General features: G+C 34.2%; 1 protein-coding gene across 1 annotated transcript in view; it reads left to right on the top strand.

The window, feature by feature from the left end:
- The first annotated feature begins 3,842 nt into the window (after nt 1–3,842).
- The window catches only part of tgm8 (transglutaminase 8), a 33,912-nt gene continuing 17,197 nt past the window's right edge, over nt 3,843–20,557 (top strand). The window contains exons 1-6 of the mRNA XM_059330265.1: nt 3,843–3,997; nt 12,138–12,308; nt 14,023–14,274; nt 15,921–16,039; nt 17,550–17,660; nt 19,775–19,952. Coding sequence (XP_059186248.1) covers nt 3,949–3,997; nt 12,138–12,308; nt 14,023–14,274; nt 15,921–16,039; nt 17,550–17,660; nt 19,775–19,952 — 880 coding nt within the window. The 5' untranslated portion in view covers nt 3,843–3,948. The remainder of the gene's footprint in view (nt 3,998–12,137; nt 12,309–14,022; nt 14,275–15,920; nt 16,040–17,549; nt 17,661–19,774; nt 19,953–20,557) is intronic.

Consider the following 20,557-nt stretch of genomic DNA (forward strand, 5'->3'; position numbering starts at 1 on the left):
GTATGAGTTGGTCAACATAGTAAAGACAAGCAATCCATATAGTTACTCCAACATTCAGAAAGTCCTTCTGTTGTCCCTTACACTGCCTTTGGAACCTGGTCTCACAGGAATCCGTGGAATAGCCACGGAATCACTCAAATTTCCGTGAAACTGACACGGATTTCGCTACAATGCAAGTTAATGACAGTCATATCTCGTGGCTATTCCATGGATATTTGTTCCTATTGGTTTGTTCCAAGTCACGTGACTTTCAAGGTCACGTCAACATGGCGGACAGTTCTCTCATTTTTAGTGAAAAAAATCAATATTTTGACTTAGTTTCTGCATAAAAATGGATTTTGATCACATTTCTAGCGAGAAATATATGTTTTATTTTCTAAATATTCACTCAGTGAATGTACATAATCACTTTGTATGTTGGAATAGCCACGGGATATGACTGGCATTAACTTGCATTGTAGCGAAATCTGTGTCAGTTTCACGGAAATTTGAGTGATTCCGTGGCTATTCCACGGATTTTGAGTTAAGCGAATCCGTGGCTATTTCACGGATTCCTGTGAGACCATGTTGGCCTTTGAGCAATGCTGCATGTGAGAGAGGATCTCAACATAATAAAAAGCAAATACAGATCCTGCCTGTCAGACTCTCCTCTCATCTCTGACGCAAAGATGTCAACAGAGACCTTCGACCCAGAGCCAGCTGCTGACTAATGCTACCTCTTTGAAAAGATTTGGAAAAACTCCCGGAAAACTATTAGCTCACACCTGCTCACACCTAAAGACAAGTGTTTGGAGTTTTTAGTCTCACACTGAGATTTTAGACAGACTGTCAATCTAGCAGGGAAACTATTTACAAGACTACAACTAGATTCTTTTAGCAGTTTTTTCCCATCATGCTCTTAGTAAAAAAATACAAATGGAGGAGAAGCAGTTTTTGGCTCCAGCTGCTCTAGTGTGTGCAGTGTCTTGTGTTAATAAAAAATAAAAAAATAAAAAAGAAGTGAAGACGCCACAAAATGCCCCTCACAAAGCTGAAAAGGGGTTTCTGTTTTTCTGACATGAAAAGTTGACTATTTTACAGTAAAAATAGATATAAGGAAGAATAAAGGAAAGGAACATTTAGAAATGATGGTTTGATTTGATTTTCAAACATCTGCCATACAAGGCCTCAATGTTTGCAGGTAGGCAACTGTGTTTTAATAATGGACGTAGTCACCGTGACGTCACCCGTTGGTTTGTGGCCCGTTGGAAGCATCGAGTTCAGCGTTACACTCGTCTCCATCTTGTTTCCGATACAGGAAGCAGACCATATTTGGACTGTGGAGGAGGAGAGGGATCTGATCACTGACTACAGCCTCTCTACACCTCAACCTGACTGAGAGAAGCTGCTGCTAATTCATGTTAGCATTAGCTGGAGCATTAACTGGGATGCTAGTTTTAGCTAGCAAAAAAACAAAAACAAAATGTATGTTACTTACCTCAGAAAACTGAGCAGCGACTCCTTGGAGTGTCTGTTAGTCCAACCAAACACTGAACAAGACATTTAATGAACAAAACGTTCAAATAAACTGTCATTAAGTGAAAATACAGTGAAAGGGTCAAAGTTATGAGACCAAACCGCTAAACGTCCTTTTTTTATATCTATACAATCTTATATATAACTTTATTGACACGTTGCCGTGGATACGCATTGTTCTGCTTCTCTCCTGATGACGGCTCTCCTTGTTAGTGACCTGTCAATCAAAGGTAGCCCCGCCCCAAATCATACGATTCTTTATCTTCTTTTTTCTTCTAAATGGGGCCATTGTTTACACTATTAACATCAGATTGTCTTGCAGAGCATTTTTTACTAGTGATTGAGACCATAATGTTGTCCTGAAAAAAAATTCTGAGGTAATAAATCAAGTGAGAAGTTTTCAAATTTCGCATTGAAATGAATGGACAGAAATCTTTCTGCAGACAAACTTAGCGCCCCCTGCTGGAATTTTTTGTAGAATGCAGTTTAAGGCACTTCCTGGTTTGCGTCCCTGCTCAGACCCGGAGGTTGCCGCCTGGTAAAAACCCATAGACTCTATGAAATGTAAAACCTCACTGCCCACTTCCTGCTCAGCAGCAAACAGACACATTTAGAGTCGAGCTCATGTGCAAAGTGAAGAATTTAGCAGATAAAGAAAGAAATACTTCCTTCAGGAGCTGGTGGTGACCAGAGACTGAGCTAGAAGAGTATGCATATTGGATACACAAAACTCATTCAAAATGAATAATAATGTTGCACTATAAAGAAATAAATACAAAAAAGATGTGTCTAAAAACCAGATAAAACAGTAAATCTGAGGGAAATGATCTTGCTGCATGGACAGATAATTGCACTTGACAAGATTTCTTAAATTAGGATTATTAAATCTAGAAATAAGCATGTTGAACGCTTAAAATAAGAAATTAACTCTTAAAACCAGATAAATTAAAGCTGCCAGCAGTGATGAACTGGCCCGAGCAGAGTGACCTGATGATTATTTGTTTCTTACCAAGATAAAAAAAAACCTTTAGATTTAGAAGTGTTAGATTATTTATCTTGTTTTAAGAGTTAATCTCTTATTTTAAGCGTTCAACATGCTTATTTCTAGATTTAATAATCTTAATTTAAGAAATCTTGTCAAGTGCAATTATCTGTCCATGCAGCAAGATCATTTCCCTCAGATTTACTGTTTTTATCTGGTTTTAGACCTTTAGATTTACTGTTTGATCTGGTTTTAGACCTTTAGATTTACTGTTTGATCTGGTTTTAGACCTTTAGATTTACTGTTTTTATCTGGTTTTTAGACACACCTTTTTGCAGTGCCAATAAATGAGAAACGTCCAGAAAAGTTTTTCTGTTATTAAATAGTCTGTTCTCTTTGAAAACAGATGACTCATGTAAATCTATGCCAACCACTCAAATACATTTAGAGACAAAGTATTGTTTTATTTGCCAAGATAGTGTACTTAATGTTGAGACTCTCCCAGCCACTCCCTGGCATTACTGCACAGTGTGAGTTTTCACAGCAGATCAGGACGAACCGGTTTAGTTTATTTATAACTTTGCCAACTTTATACATTTGCCTACTTCATCTTCTTCAGAACTAGCGGAAGATGGGTGCAGCTATATGATATTATTATCTTATGGGTGGATTAATTGCCATCATTACATCATTTAACATCATAAACTTACACCGATGCATACACTGTAAAAAATATTCTGTTTAATTTACGGTAAAATACCGGCAGCTGTGGTTGCCAGAACCTCACCGTAAAAATTACAGTGAGTGGGTTTTCTATTCTAAATTTAAATGTAAATATCAGCAAAAAATTGTCATTTAGACTGAATAATCCTGTTATTTTTTAGGGTTATTGTGTCATTCATTCACACATCATGGTATTTCTCCATAAATTTTGCATGAAAATGTTATATTTTTACAGCAAAACCGTGTGTTTCTTCCAGTTTATGACAGTAAAAGTAAAAGTTTTGTGCTATTCATTGATTTACGGTAATTAAAAGTGTCTAAAACGGTGATATAGAATTTTTCATTTTACGCCCTATTTCTGATTTATTTGACAGTGTTTTACTGTTATTTCTACAAACATTTTTTACAGTGTAGGTAGCTTACTGCTAATCATATAATCTGAGCTGTGTGATGTGTGTCTGATGTACTATAATGAGATGGCAGCAAAGTAAATAGACACCTGCAAAAAAAAAAAAACAACCTCTTTATGCTGCGGGCAGCTGCAGAGTTTGAACTTGCAGGAAATGGTTAACAATGTAGGTTGACAGGTTTGAATGTTAAAATATGAGGGGGCGGGGCTTGCCAGGTGTTTAAAAACACAAATAAAAGGAGGTTTCCTGTCAGTGTGCTGCTGCTGAGAGCCTGCCAGGGTTTATTTCACACATTGTCCTGACATCTACAGTTGTGAGATGGGAAATCCTGATCCTGCACAGATGCCGGCGGAACCAAAACAATCCAGTAAGTTTAGTCTTTGAACTATAAGGTTTCAGTTTTTGAGTTCAACTGTAATTTGCTTGCATGCATCCTGGGTATATGAATGAATATGAAAGTTCTTCATGTTGTGTTTAGTTGTGTAACATGTCTGATAATAATAATAATGAAAGAATAATAAATCCTCCTTGTTGTTGGATCTCATCACCTCAGTCGCCCTTTGTTACCTGGGAAGCTGTTCGATAGCAACCGTGGAGAGATAATAATAACCATTGTTTCCATAGCAGCTGAAAACAATGACTTGCGTGCTTCTCATTAAAGATTATTATAGAGTGTGTGATTACAAAAACAAAAATGTAACAAAAAATGTAATCAGTTTGGATGCAGTTGAGCAAATGAGCCATCAGAAAGGTTTTTACATTATTGGTAATATGTACAGTACAGGAAAAAAGTTTGGACACACCTTCTCATTCAATGCGTTTCCTTTATTTTCATGACTATTTACATTGTAGATTCATCAAAACTATGAATGAACACGTGGAATTTTGTATTTTAGATTCCTCAAAGTAACCACCCTTTGCTTACTAGAATATAAGACATGTTTTCAGTTATTTCACACTTTTTTGTTAAGTACATAATTCCATATGTGTTCATTCATAGTTTTGATGCCTTCAGTGAGAATCTACAATGTAAATAATCATGAAAATAAAGAAAATGCATTGAATGAGAAGGTGTGTATCCAAACTTTTGGCCTGTACTGTATATATATATATATATATATATATATATATATATATATATATACTTTTATAACAATATTGGGTTTTATTACATTTTCAATCATGTAAAGTGCCAATTTTATAACATTCTGAGGCATTAGGTAATTTAAAGTAAACTATTACATTAACTTTAAGTTTCAAACAAGTTGGTTTAAAAAAAAGAGGGAAAGAAAGAAAGCAGGTGACACATTTTGACAATCTGTCTATTCAGATTCATTACTCAAATACCAAGATATGAATGGGGAAATGCTGTATGGTAGCATTTTTCAGCTTTGTGTCGTGATAGTATCAGTAGTAAAAGTATGAACTGTAAATTCACAATGTTCACAATGGAAAAGAAACTCAAATTTAAAATCTAATAATGTTGAAAATGTTCAGCACGTCAGGAATTGGCTCCAGGCCTCTTTAGAAACACTAAAGCCATCAATCTCAGAATCTCTCTGTCATGCTCATGTTGTACAAATAATACATTTTTTTATTTATAGAGCACTTTTCAAAACGCATGTTACAAAGTGCTTTACAACAGACAACAGATACAAATAATGTCAGAGAATTACATAGTTCTGTGCAATTAAAAGAGAGTTCAAGGGAAGGTAAAGTTCAGGTAGAATCAGGAAAGGCTGTCTGCTAAAAGTTTGTCTTAAGAAGAGATTTAAAAGAGATCACTGACTCAACCGACCTGGTTTCCTGAGGCAGGTTGTTCAGAGCCTCGGGCTCTTACTGAGAACTCTCTGTCCCCCCTCTGTACAAACCTGTCTCTTAAAGCAAACTGCTTTAAATTACACTACTGGTCAAAAGTTTTAGAACACACCAACTTTTCCAGAATTGAATTGAAAATGATGCAGTTTAATGTCTCAGTGTACTCTGAAATGAATGCACATTTGCAACATTTAAAATTCTTGATTGAGCATGTTAGTGTTTTGAAAGTAAAAAAACGATTCAAAATCACATTTTATGTTGGACTAAAGGACTAAAAAAAGACACAAAATGACCAAAAAAAAAAGACACAAAAAGACACAAAATGACTAAAAAAAGACACAAAATGACCAAAAAAAGACACAAAATGACCAAAAAAAGACACAAAATTACTTACAAAGACATGAAAAGAATTCAAAAATGGACAAAATAGCCCAAGACTCCATAGAGTTAAGTTGTTAACCCATTTCTTGTTCCCTGAAAAAGGCCTACTTGTATAATTCAAACAGTTTTGGTTAAGCTTACCTTTTTTTATTTACCTCTGGCAGTTCACCACTTACCTTTGGACCCTTTCAAGCTGTTCATTTGACTTGAACTGCTTGAATTTCAATAAAGAATTGAAAAATTGTGGTGTTCTAAAACTTTTGACCGGTAGTGTAAGTGTTTCTTGCAACTCAAAGGAGAATCGATTATTCTTTTTCTTATTTTTGTTGGTGCAGAACACTTTACCGCCACATTGCTGCTTTTTGCTAAACGCTAATACAAATTAGTTCTCTCTCCCAGGGCTGCAAGAACAGAATGATGTCATTCTGTTCTTGCAGCAGAACATAATTACATCATTATGTTCTACTGCAAGAACAAAATGATGTCATTCTGTTCTTGCAGCCCTGGGAGAGAGAACAAATTTCTCTGTTCTCGACACATCATCTGGACAGAACTTTTTTTGGTAATGCTTTATATTAACCCATGAGAACCCACGGTGACACCCATGTAACAAACACTTTAAATATTCTAGAACAGGGGTCTCAAACTCAAATTACCTGGGGGCCGCTGGCGGCAGTATCAAAATGACCAAAAAATCTAAATTACTTAAAAAAGACACAAAAAAGACAAACAAAATGACTTAAAAAGACACAAAATGACCAAAAAAGACACAAAATTACAAAAAAGGACACAAAATGACAGAAAAAAACTAAATTACTTAAAAAAGACACAAAATTACTAAAAAAAAGAGACACAAAATGACCAAAAAAAGACACAAAATGACTGAAAAAACACTAAATTACTTAAAAAAAGACACAAAATGACAGAAAAAAAAAATAAACTACTTAAAAAAGACACAAAACCCCCCACAAAATTACTAAAAAAAGACACAGAATGACAAAAAAAAACCCATCATAAATATGTTCTGCATGGTTCACTTGGTCTGTGATATATCCCCCATAACTTTCCTTTATGGATAACTGGCTCTGGGTTCTTATGGGTTAAGGTCCTTGTAATAACCATTAATTAACAAGTAATAAGGCCCTTGTAAGTCCTTACAAGATGCTTATTAACATTATTGTGTGTTTATAAGCTCATATGAGTGTTAATAATGGCATTACAAACACCCATGACCCACCCATTATGTCTTTGCCATGCCTTTATTAATCTCATTTTGTTTGCTTATTGATATTAAAATATACTTTATTGCTCATCTATTATAAGTTAACTATAAGTTAACTATGCTTTTTGCAACTACCGGATCTAAAGTGAGAACAATGCCTTATTACTTGTTAATTAATGGTTATTAAGGACCTTATTATAAAGAGTTACCGAACTTTTTTCTTGTGTGGTGTCCAAGAACTATCGTGTGATTGGTCAGAAGTTAGAATATGAATGAGTCGTGGAGTATGAAATGTCCTGGCCAGAAAGTACTTTTTCTTGTTCTTGCCGCCTTGAGAACAAGAACTAATGTATCTCCTCTTGTGGAGTATGTAAAGGGCTTTAGGGTGAATGGGTGTTGTCTTTTTCTTTTTTTTAAATCTGCAAAAGGATGCAGCTGGTAGCACACTGCAAAAAAACAAAAGTTGGGTGAACTCAAAATTTCAAGGCAACAAACTTCGATACAATTTTAAGTTGGACAATTAAACTAAATATTTTAAGTTTTGTTTTTGAGTTTGCTCAACTCTGAATTCAGATTTTTGTCAACTCAACTGTAAGTTGTACTAACTTATGATTTTACATTGTAATAACTTTTAATCCTTACTTCTGCTAACTTCTGCAATGTGCTGAATTGGCACGATTGTAACGCTGCTATGAAATGTCAGCTAATGTTGCAACCACAATGTTGAGTTAGCATTGATACGCTAATGGCTACTCTTGTAGCTGTAACAAGCAGCGCCGCTAGCATCAGTTAGTCGCTGGCATCAGTTAGCCGCTAGCATCAGTTAGCCGCTGGCATCAGTTAGCCGCTAGCATCAGTTAGCCGCTAGCATCAGTTAGCCGCTGGCATCAGTTAGCTGCTGGCATCAGTTAGCCGCTAGCATCAGTTAGCCGCTGGCATCAGTTAGCCGCTAGCATCAGTTAGCCGCTAGCATCAGTTAGCCACTAGCATCAGTTAGCCGCTAGCGTCAGTTAGCCGCTGGCGTCAGTTAGCCGCTAGCATCAGTTAGCCGCTGGCATCAGTTAGCCGCTAGCATCAGTTAGCCGCTAGCATCAGTTAGCCGCTAGCTTTCGCTAATGACCGAATTTCCCAACAAAGAAATAAGAGTTATCAGAACTATTGTCCCTTGTTGTGAACCCCAACTTAAAGATATAAGTAACAACAACTCACCAACTTGTTTTTGAGCAGACAACTGGCTTCCTTTGTTGTGCTAACTTACATTATTGCCCTAAATGTCAATAATTTATATTTCCAAGTTTTACCAACATAAATCACTGTTTTAGGCCAAAAAATACAAGTTGGCTTTTTTGCAGTGCAGGCATTAAAAACTTTGGTTAAGGTTAGGAACCAAAACCACTTGATTAAGGTTAGTTAAAAGGAACCGGGCTAGACTTTAAAAAACACAAAAACGCTACTTCCAGCCAACAGTGGACCTACAGTAGGTTTTTTTTTTAACACACCCCTTTCAACTAATTGCCCAATTGCACAGCCTTAAGAGCTGCATATCATGAATTCTGGGTCTTGTTGGTTTTCTGGGAATCTACTGCACCTACTGGTACCTTGTTTGCCATGTAGCAATAAAAAAATATACTAAAAACCTGGATTAACACTACTGTACATGACTTTTAACACCAAATTGCTTGACATCAGCCCAAAAACAAAACCATTGCAGATCAACATATCTTTGGTTTCCATAAATGTACAATGCCAACATTTTCTGCTGGTTGCTGATGTTATTGATTCCTCCACAATTTCAATGATGGATGGTGCAGAGATGGGTTGATAGAGAGATCTAAAAAACACAATTGCCAACAGTTTTTTTTTTTCCTACAATGGTTAAAGCATTTCCCGCCCTAAACTGCCTCTGATTGGCTGATATTCTTGTCCTAACCTAAACCAGGGGTCTATTTATTTCTTTACATTTTAAATTTAATTTAGAGATCTAGATAGATAGATAGATAGAAATCTCATTAAAACACACAAAAAAAGTTGTGAATTTAAGAGCGAATGAATTAAACACTAAATTACAAAAAAAGACAAAATTACAAAAAAATACACAGAATTACCAAACAAGACACAAAATTATTTAAGAAAGACACTAAATTACCAGAAAAGACACAAAATGACTGAAAAAACACTAAATTACATAAAAAAGACAAAAAATGACAAAAAAAATACACAAAATGACAAAAATACACAGAATTTCCAAAAAAGACACAAAATTATTTACAAAACACACAAAATTACCAAAAGAGACACAAAATAACCAAAAAACTAAATTACTTAAAAAAGAACCAAAATGATCAAAAAAGACACAAAATTGTTAAAGAAAGACACAAAATGACAAAATGGCTGATATTCTTGCCCTAACCTAAACCAGGGGTTTATTTATTTCTTTACATTTTAAATTTAATTTATCATTGGTGTAGGCCCAGAGCAATTTGTATTCTTCAATTGTAAAAATGTGTGTATTATAATGTCAGTTAAAATGTTTTTAAAACATTTTTAGTCCACTAATATATGTGGATCATAGCTCGGGGCCGGCACCCTAACCTCTAAATTTAGTTTTCCTTGCTCAGCTACAGCTTTCAGATCCAAATCTGTTGAGATATTTCTTCGGTTTCCAGCCTCTCATCTGCATTCTGACAAAATTATATAAATAAATGCTCATTATGACCTATTGTTAATGTTAATCTAGATTTAGTAGACTGTTTTATGTCCATTCTAAGGCTCAAAATAAGGTTTGTGGCTCCATTCCAACATTATATCTCTTTTTTTTAATCCAACAAGGGCTCTTTTATTAGTAAAGGTGGGACAGAGGGTTCAAAGAGGTGCAGCAGCATGAGAATAATGTAAAACATGTTCTGGTAGAAAGCACAAAGTATGCATGATGTGTTCTCTCTAAACTGCTCTAATCTGCTTCAGGATCGTGTTTCTCTGTAACATTTCAGGGCGTTTCACAGGTGTAGGCGAGCATTTTCTTCTTCTCCCATATCATAATTTCATGTCACATCTTGCCCCATCCCCACACATTTTTCTACCTCGTGTATTTCAGCACCGGTGACATTTACTCTCTGCCAAAAGTGTTTACATAATCAAACCCACTGTCAGCTCCACCCTGACCTACTTTTACGGTACACGCTAACTTTGAATACGACACTTTGATGAGGTGAAACCAAGTCACGTTACTCCCTCGCCTCATATGAACTCTGTCTGTCTGAGACTGCTCCACCTTAAACCAATCCCTTTTATCATTTTTACAAAAGGAAACGTGTTATCTTATAATAAAAAATATATATATATATATATATATATATATATATATATATATATATATATATATATATATATTTTTTTTTTTTTTTTTATTTTTTTTTTTTTTTGACCTGCAATGGACATTCTAAAAAATGTTTTATCTTTTTCTTTTTTTCTAGTTTTTACAAGAGCATTTCTTTAGCATTTTCTACATTTTTCTAGATCCTTTTAATTTTTCAAAAGCTTTTCTAGATATTTCTGAATTATTTTCTAGATTTTTTCTTGATCCTTCTATCGATTTTTCTAAAGCATTTCTAGATTCTCGAAAAATAATCTAGAAAATCCAGAAAAAGATCCAGAAATATCTAGAAATGCTTTATATATATATATATATATATATATATATATATATGTATATATATATACATATATGTTTTATCCATTGCATGTGAGAAAACATGAGCATCCAGATTAAATTAGGCTAAAATCAAACAGAAAATAGTTATTTAAGGCTATTTTATAGTCCAAATTTTGTCTCAGCAAATGTATTTAATAGGTTTCCATTCATCCATTACTGATGTGCAAATACTAAAAGTTGGATTATCAGTAGGTGACATTCATTCTACAGTCGAAGCTGACGATGAAAAATATTTCCAAATGCTGTTAATGTGGTGTTTATTTTTGTGTATATTACATTTAAAGTTGAATTAACATTGAGTTTTAAGCCACAGCCACTGTTTTAATAGCTGTCTGTACTATAATAAAAAAAGAATCTACTAAAAACCCAACATGTAATAGCCTTTGTAAGTACTTATAATGTCATAAAAACAATAAATCATCTCTAGCGACCAAATTATTGTAATAAAACTCTCAAGCTGGAGGGCATTTACACCATGATTATTATTTTTTATACTTTATTTTTACTACAATGAGACTTTAAGTGTTTCCATTGTGCAGTTGAAAATGATGCAAAATCACATAATTTAAATTACGGCCACCATCTTTCTGTTTGTCACAACTTTTCATACTTTGGAAATTTGCTTTGTTATAAAAATTGTATAGTGACAAAGTTAGATTTTTCACACACACACACACACACACACACAAACACACACACACACACAAAAACAAACAAACACACACACACACAAGCACATATACACACAAACACACAAACACACATTCACACAATAACACACACACAGGCAAACACACACACACACACACACACACACACACACACACACACACAAAAACAAACAAACAAACACACACAAACAAACAAACACACACACAAGCACACATACACACAAACACACATTCACACAAAAACACACACACACACACACACACAAACACACATTCACACAAACAAACAAACACACACACATACAAACAAACACACAACACACAAAAACACACACAAACACACACACACACACACACAAACAAAGACACAACACACACACACACATACATACATATATAAATATAAATAGACAAATAAATAAAAGAGAAGATGTTGTAACATTAAGGTGCATGAGCAGAAAAAATATAAAATATATGGCTGCAGGACTTAAAATGATGCAAAATCACATAATTTAAATTACGGCCACCATCTTCCTGTTTGTCACAACTTTTCATACTTTGGAAACGTGCTTTGTTATAAAAAATTGTATAGTGATGAAGTTAGATTTGTCTGAACTTTTTTAAGGCTTGTCCTCTTTTTCAGCAGCCTGATGTACAGACATTTATTTTTATTAACTTCTTCATGTTGCTTATTCTTTTCCAGTTTTTACTGGAGTGGACCATCTCCCTATGGTCAACAACTTCCTCCACCACACCAGTGAAATCACAACCAAGGAGCTGGTTGCTAGGCGAGGCCAGCCCTTCAAAATCAGCCTCGGCCTGAGCAAACCCTTCAACCCGTCCCTGCACCCGCTCACCATCACCGCATTACTGGGTCAGTCTGCATTCACACTGGGTCTTCTGTTGGACAGCAACAAATTAAATCATTTATTAAATAATGACTTAATTTGTGTGAAAACAGCCACAGCCCTAGTCTAAGATAAATATAACCACATTTACATGCTCAGTGGATTTGAAAAAATGTGAAAATTTGTATGGATGGACAGACAGACAGACAGACAGGTAGATAGATTCAAAGAATCTACTAAAAACCCAACATGTAATAGCCTTTGTAAGTACTTATAATGTCATAAAAACAATAAATCATCTCAAATGACCAAATTATTGTAATAAAACTCTCAAGCTGGAGGGCATTTTTATGGATTTACACCATGATTATTATTTTTTATACTTTATTTTTACTACAATGAGACTTTAAGTGTTTCCCTTGACCAAAAAAAAGACACAAAATGACAGAAAAAAACTAAATTACTTAAAAAAGAAACAAAATGACCAAAACAGACACAAAAAGTATTTAAAAAAAGACAAAATTACCAAAAAAAGACACAAAATGACAAAAAATACACAGAATTACCAAAAAAGACACAGAATTTCCAAAAAAGACACAGAATTACCAAAAAAGACACAGAATTTCCAAAAAAGACACAAAAATTATTTTAAAAAGACACAAAATTACCAAAAGAGACACAAAATGACAGAAAAACTAAATTACCAAAAAGACACAAAATTACTAAAAAAGACACAAAATTTAAAAAAGACACAAAATTACCAAAAAAGACACAAAATAACTGAAAAAACACTAAATTACATAAAAAAGACACACAATTATTTAAAAAAGACAAAATTACCACAAAAAAACAAAATTGTTAAAAAAAAAATACACAAAATTACCAAAAAAAGTAATTAAAGGGACCTTCCACACAAAAGTGCCATTCATATAAAACTCCCATTAAACTTCCATATAAAATCACAATAATATTGTATCGTGACACTAAATTACATATAAAAGACACTAAATTACAAAAAAAGACAAAATGACAAAAAAATACACAGAATTACCAAACTAGACACAAAATGTTTTAATAAAGACACAAAATTACCAAAAAAGACACAAAATGACTGAAAAAACACTAAATTACATAAAAAGACACAAAATGACCAAAAATACACAGAATTTCCAAAAAAGACACAAAATTATTTAAAAAAGACACAAAATTACCAAAAAAGACACAATGACTGAAAGAAACACTAAATTACATAAAAAAGACATAAAATGACAAAAAATACACAGAATTACCAAACAAGACACAAAACGTTTTAATAAAGACACAAAATGACTGAAAAAACAATAAATTAGGCCTACATAAAAAGACACAAAATGACAAAAAAATACACAGAATTTCAAAAAAAGACACAAAATTATTTAAGAAAGACACAAAATGACCAGAAAAGACACAAAATGACTGAAAAAACACTAAATTACATAAAAAAAGACACAAAAATTATTTAAAAAAAGACAAAATTACCAAAAAAAAGTAATTAAAGGGACCTTCCACACACAACACGGTAAAGTGCCATTCATATAAAACTCCCATTAAACTTCCATATAAAATCACAATATTATTGTATCGTGACTCTAGTATATATCTGTAGTATTTGTCTGTAGTATATATCTGTAGTATATGTCTTTAGGGTGTTTTTACAGCAGTAAATGAACACGTGACTCACTGAGTGGCTCCTCTCTACAGGAACATCTGTCAGTGAGGACTCGGGGACCCTTTCAGTCTTCGGTATCCCAGATCCGGTCCGTTCAGCGTCAGCGAAGGCGGTGTGGAAGGTCGAGGAGCACAAAGACTCTTCTCCGCTGACGGGCAGCCTCCTCCTCAACATCACGCCGCCGGCCGACGTCCCCATCGGGGAGTGGTTGCTGACGGTGAAGCACCGGGACGAGGAGACGCTGCTGGGGACGCCGGTGGTGCTCTACAACCCCTGGTGTCCTGGTAGGAGGACATCTTTATCTATCAATACTTAAAGTACTCAAAGTAGAAAATGTTCCCTGGTTTCATTGTTGGAGTTGGTTGATTTTGACTGATGTGAATGTTTATTTTGCACGACAAATTACTCAAACTACCAAAATAATATCCAGTCAACTAATTAATTAATTATTAATTGCTGTAGTTTTATGAACTATGACCTTTTGTGTCTTCTCATGTTGTGTCTTTTTTTGTCTTTTTTTTAGTTATTTTGTGTCTTTTTTTAGCCATTTTGTGTGTTTTTGTGTCTTCTTTTGGTCATTTTGTGTTTTTTTTGGTCATTTTGTGTCTTTTGTTGTGTCTTTTTTAGTTATTTTGTGTCTTTTTGTATCTTTTTAGTTATTTTGTGTATTTTTTGGTGATATTTGGTCTTTTTTTAAAGTTATTTTGTCTTTTTTTAGCCAATTTGTGTCTTTTGTGTCTTTTTTGGTCATTTTGTGTCTTTTGTTGTGTCTTTTTTAGTTATATTTAGTCCTGGTAGGAGGATCATCTTTCTCTCTCATTACTGAACCCTTTATCAGGCAAAGAACAATATTTGGTAACTTCAGGTAATATTTTGAGTAATTTGCAAATTTACTAGATTAAAGTGGCAAATCTACAAGAAAATTTTTTGCAGATTTAAGCGATTTAACCCATAAGAACCCACGGTGACACCCGTGTAACAAACACTTTAAATATACTATAATCTCCCATTTTAAGCTTTATGCTTCACTTTAACTCATCAAATCCCTAAGTGACACATACTCAACACCCTGGTGTGGTGGTCATGTGACTTTAACAAGAAGTGACTTCTCCAAAATGTGGCTGTGACTGAAAACAGAAATGTGAAAAAGTAGCTAATTTTAAAAAGCTTATTTTTTGTTATGAGGCTAAGTTTAAACCCATTCAACAATTCTAATCCGTTAATAGGGTGTCCTGTATTGCATTTAACTTGTTCTGACCATATTTCTTGAACAAATTAAAGTCACAATTTTGATATATGTTATGGAGATGCAAAATAAAAAGGCAAATTTGTGTCTCTGTAAGCAGAAAATGTGTCTAGTTTTTTTCTATTTTAAAAGAAATAATATCATAAACATAAATACCATAAGCGCCCATTGTAACATATGTGTCACATCACAGATCTTTGACCTTTAGGGGTAGTATTTTTTTTAAAAACATCAGAAATGTGTTCTATGTGGTCCACTTACAGAACACATCCTTTAAGGATAACTGGGTCTGGGTTCTTATGGGTTAAAGTGGCAAATCTGCATGAAAAAAGTTGCAGATTTATGAGAAAAAAGTGGGAAAAAAGCAACTTTTTTCTCCAAAATTCACCACTTTAAATCTCATAAATCTGCGCATTTTTTTCTCGTAGATTTGCCACTTTAATCTTGTAAACTTTTTTCTCAAAATATTATTTTCATATCTTTTTTTTTTTTTTACACATTCTGGCAGTATGTAATATCCTCCAATATTCTCTAGGGTTGAAATTTGGAATTTGCAAGTATTTCAATGAGTGTCCTGTTAAGGGTTAAAGTGGTGAATCTGGGAGAAAAAAGTTGCTTTTTTCCACTTTTCATTTTGTGTCTTTTTTGTTCATTTTGTGTCTTTTGTTGTGTGTCTGTCTGCAGAGGACTCTGTGTATCTGGAGGACGATGCGGAGAGAAAAGAGTACGTGATGAATGAAGATGGAACCATCTACAGAGGAAGTCACAACTACATCTCTTCTCTACACTGGGACTTTGGACAGGTACACACACACACACACACATAAACAAAAACACACAGGCACAAACACACACACACACACACATGAACAAACACACACACACACACACATAAACAAAAACACACAGGCACAAACACACACACACACACACACACACACACACACATAAACAAAAACACACACACACACACACACACACACAAACAAAAACATACACACACACACATACACACAAACAAACACACATAAACAAAAACACACGCACACACACACACACACACACACACACACATAAACAAAAACACACACACACACACACATGAACATAAACAAAAACACACACAGGCACAAACACACACATAAACAAAAACACACACACATAAACAAACACACACAAACACACGTACACACAAACAAACACACAAACAGGCACAAACACACATAAACAAAACACATACACAAACACACACACACACACACACATGAACAAAAACACACACACACACACAAACAAAAACATACACACACACAAACAAACACACATAAACAAAAACACACGCACACAAACACACACACACACACACACATAAACAAAAACACACACACACACACACACACACATGAACAAAAACACAAACACACACAGGCACAAACACACACATAAACAAAAACACACACAGGCACAAACACACACATAAACAAAAACACACACACACACACACTAACAAAAACACACACACATAAACAAACACACACAAACACACGTACACACAAACAAACACACAAACAGGCACAAACACACATAAACAAAACACATACACACACACACACACACACACACACACACACACACAAACACACACATAAACAAAAAAACACACACACACACACACACACACATAAACAAAAACACACACACATAAACAAACACACAAACAGGCACAAACACACATACACAAACACACACATAAACAAAAACACACAAACAGGCACAAACACACAGAAACAAGAACACAGAAACACACACATAAACAAAAACACAAACACACACAGGCACAAACACACACACACACACACACACACACACAAACAAACACACATATACACAAGCAAACACACACATAAACGTACACACAAACAAACAAACACACACACACACACACACACACACACACACACACAAACAAACACACACATAAACAAAAACAAACACAGGCACACACACACACACACACACACACACACACACAAATAAACACACACACAAACACACTCATAAACAAAAACACACACATACACACACACACACACACACACACACACATAAACAAAACACACACACACACACACAAACAAACACACACATAAACAAAAACACACACAGGCACACACACACGCACAAACAGGCACAAACACACTCGACACTCAGATATCAACCACATTTCTCCAGATTGCACCTGTAAATACCTCCATATTGAAAACATGATAACATCTCAGATCATGTCTCCTCCTTGTGTCTCCGTCTGTCCAGTTTGAGGAGGACATGGTGATAATCTGTATGAAGTTACTGGAAGTCCACGAAGGCCATGACTTGGCCGCTCGCTCTGACCCCATCTACGTGGGCCGCGTGGTCTCCGCCATGGTAGGACCGCCTGTTTATTCAAAGATACGTCCACAAGAAGCTTTGTGGAAATAGAGAAGGAACCTGTTGTTGTTTTGTTTTGCTTTTTATAATTTTTGCACCATCAGAATGAAGTTGAACTTTCAGAATAAATCTTTTGTTGTTATTTTGTGTCTTTTTTTGGTCATTTTGTGTATTTTTTGGTCATTTTGTGTCTTCTTCTTCTATCAAAATAATATCCAATGAATTTTTTGTCAGTCAGCTAATTAATTAATTCTTAATTGCTGTAGTTTTATAAGACACAAAATGACCAAAAATAGACACAAAAGGACTAAAAAAAGACACAAAATGACTAAAAAGACACAAAATGACCAAAAAAGAAACAAAATGACTAAAAAAACACACAAAATGACCAAAAAAGAAACAAAATGACTAAAAAAAGACACAAAATGACTAAAAAAAGACACAAAATGACAAAAAAAAGACACAAAATGACTAAAAAAACACAAAATGACTAAAAAAAACCACAAAATGACTAAAAAAAGACGCAAAATGACCAAAAAAAGACACAAAATGGCTAAAAAAAGACACAAAATGACTAAAAAAGACACAAAATTATTTTTAAAAAGACACAGAATTACCAAGAAGTCCACAAGAAGCTTTATTGAAATAGAGAAGGAACCTGTTGTTGTTGTTGTTTTGTTTTTTATAATTTTTGCACCATCAGAATGAAGTTGAACTTTCAGAATAAGTCTTTTGTTGTGTCTTTTGTAGTTATTTTGTGTCTTTTTTTTGTCATTTTGTGTCTTCTTCTTCTTCTTCTTCTTCTTCTTCTTCTTCTATCAAAATAATATCCAATGAACTTTCTGTCAGTCAGCTAATTAATTAATTCTTAATTGCTGTAGTTTTATAAAGTGTGGGGTGATTTATTTTAGAGTAAAGCATCATGTTCTATGAGCTCTTTGTATCTTTTGTGTGTAAACAATTGAAGTGTAATTTATTTAACTAGTGAATAAAGCGGTCGGATAAATGTGATAAGGTATTATTCATATTTCCCGTTTTTTATAATTTTTGCACCATCAGAATGAAGTTGAACTTTCAGAATAATTGCCAGACGATAAAAGAAATTATAAAACCTGCAACACTTCTCCATAAAACAGCCTTGAACCTGCTGACCTTATAATTTGTTGCTATGGTAACAAGATCTATTTGCTCTATTACAAATACTTTATTCTAATACTTTGGACAGTGGGTTTGATTCTTGAATTTACAACTTTGATGTCAACTTTTTCATTTAACATTTTGACTCTATTACTCGAGATTATTTGATTTCCAAACTGTAAAACTTGTGACACACACTGCAAAAAAAAAAAAAGTGTGTCTAAAACCAGATAAAACAGTAAATCTGAGGGAAATGATCTTGCTGCATGGACAGATAATTTACCTTGACAAGATTTCTCAAATTAAGATTATTAAATCTAGAAATAAGCATGTTGAACGCATAAAATAAGAAATTAACTCTTAAAACAAGATACATTTTCCAACACTTCTAAATCTGAAATCGTTTTTTTTATTATCTTTATTCGGGCCAGTTCATCGCTGCTTGCAGCTTTAATTGATCTCTTTTGTACATTTTTCGTCTTTTTGGGTTATTTTGTGACCAAAAAAAGATGTAAAAAGACACAAAATGACAAAAAAAGAAAGAAAAAAAGACCCAAAAAAGACAAAAAGACATTAAAAAAAGAAACAAAAGACGTAAAATCACAAAACAGAGACAAAAAGACACCAAAAAAAGACACAAAAACTTTTTTTTATCTTGGTAAGAACCAAATAATCATCAGGTCACTCTGCTCGGGCCAGTTCATCACTGCTGGCAGCTTTAATTTATCTGGTTTAAGAGTTATTTTCTTATTTTTAAGTGTTCAACATGCTTATTTCTAGATTTAATAATCTTAATTTAATAAATCTTGTCAAGGTAAATTATCTGTCCATGCAGCAAGATCATTTCCCTCAGATTTACTGTTTTTATCTGGTTTTTAGACTAAACACCTTTTCTGCAGTGCAGTTTTTGGATCATTTACTAAAAGTTACAATCTGATGGAATAAAAGCTTGTAATGTGCCTGTTTTCTTCCAGATCAACAGTGAAGGTGACCATGGCGTTCTGGAGGGTCGATGGGGAGGTCCGTATATCGGCGGGCACCGGCCCTCCCACTGGGCCGGCAGCCACGCCATCCTGAAGCGGTGGCTCACCATCGACTGTCACCCGGTGAAGTACGGCCAGTGCTGGGTGTTCGCCGCTGTGATGTGTTCAGGTAACGTCTGACTCTGAACAACATCTACAATGGTAGATATTACCTAAATCAGGGGTCTCAAACTGGTCTCAAATTACCTGGGGGCCACTGGAGGCAGTATCAAAATGACCAAAAAAAGACACAAAATGACTAAAAAAAGACACCAAATGACCAAAAAAGAAACAAAATGACTAAAAAAAGACACAAAATGACCTAAAAAAGAAACAAAATGACTAAAAAAAGACACAAAATGACCAAAAAAGAAACAAAATGACTAAAAAAAGACACAAAATGACTAAAAAAGACAGAAAATTACCAAAAAAGACAAAATGATTTAAAAAAGACACAAAATGACCAAAAATAGACACAAAATGACTAAAAAACCCACAAAATGACAAAAAAAAGACGCAAAATGACCAAAAAAGAAACAAAATGACTAAAAAAAGACACAAAATGACTAAAAAAGACACAAAATTATTTTAAAAAAAGACACACAAATGACCAAAAAAATACACAAAATGACAGAAAAAAGCGAAATTACTTAAAAAAGACACAAAATGACCAAAAAAGACACAAAATGACCCAAAAAAAGACACAAAATTACCAAAAAAAGACAAAAAATTTAC

The sequence above is a fragment of the Centropristis striata genome, chromosome 3 (genome assembly GCF_030273125.1).
Source record: "Centropristis striata isolate RG_2023a ecotype Rhode Island chromosome 3, C.striata_1.0, whole genome shotgun sequence".
In the NCBI taxonomy this organism is placed as follows: Eukaryota; Metazoa; Chordata; class Actinopteri; order Perciformes; family Serranidae; genus Centropristis; species Centropristis striata.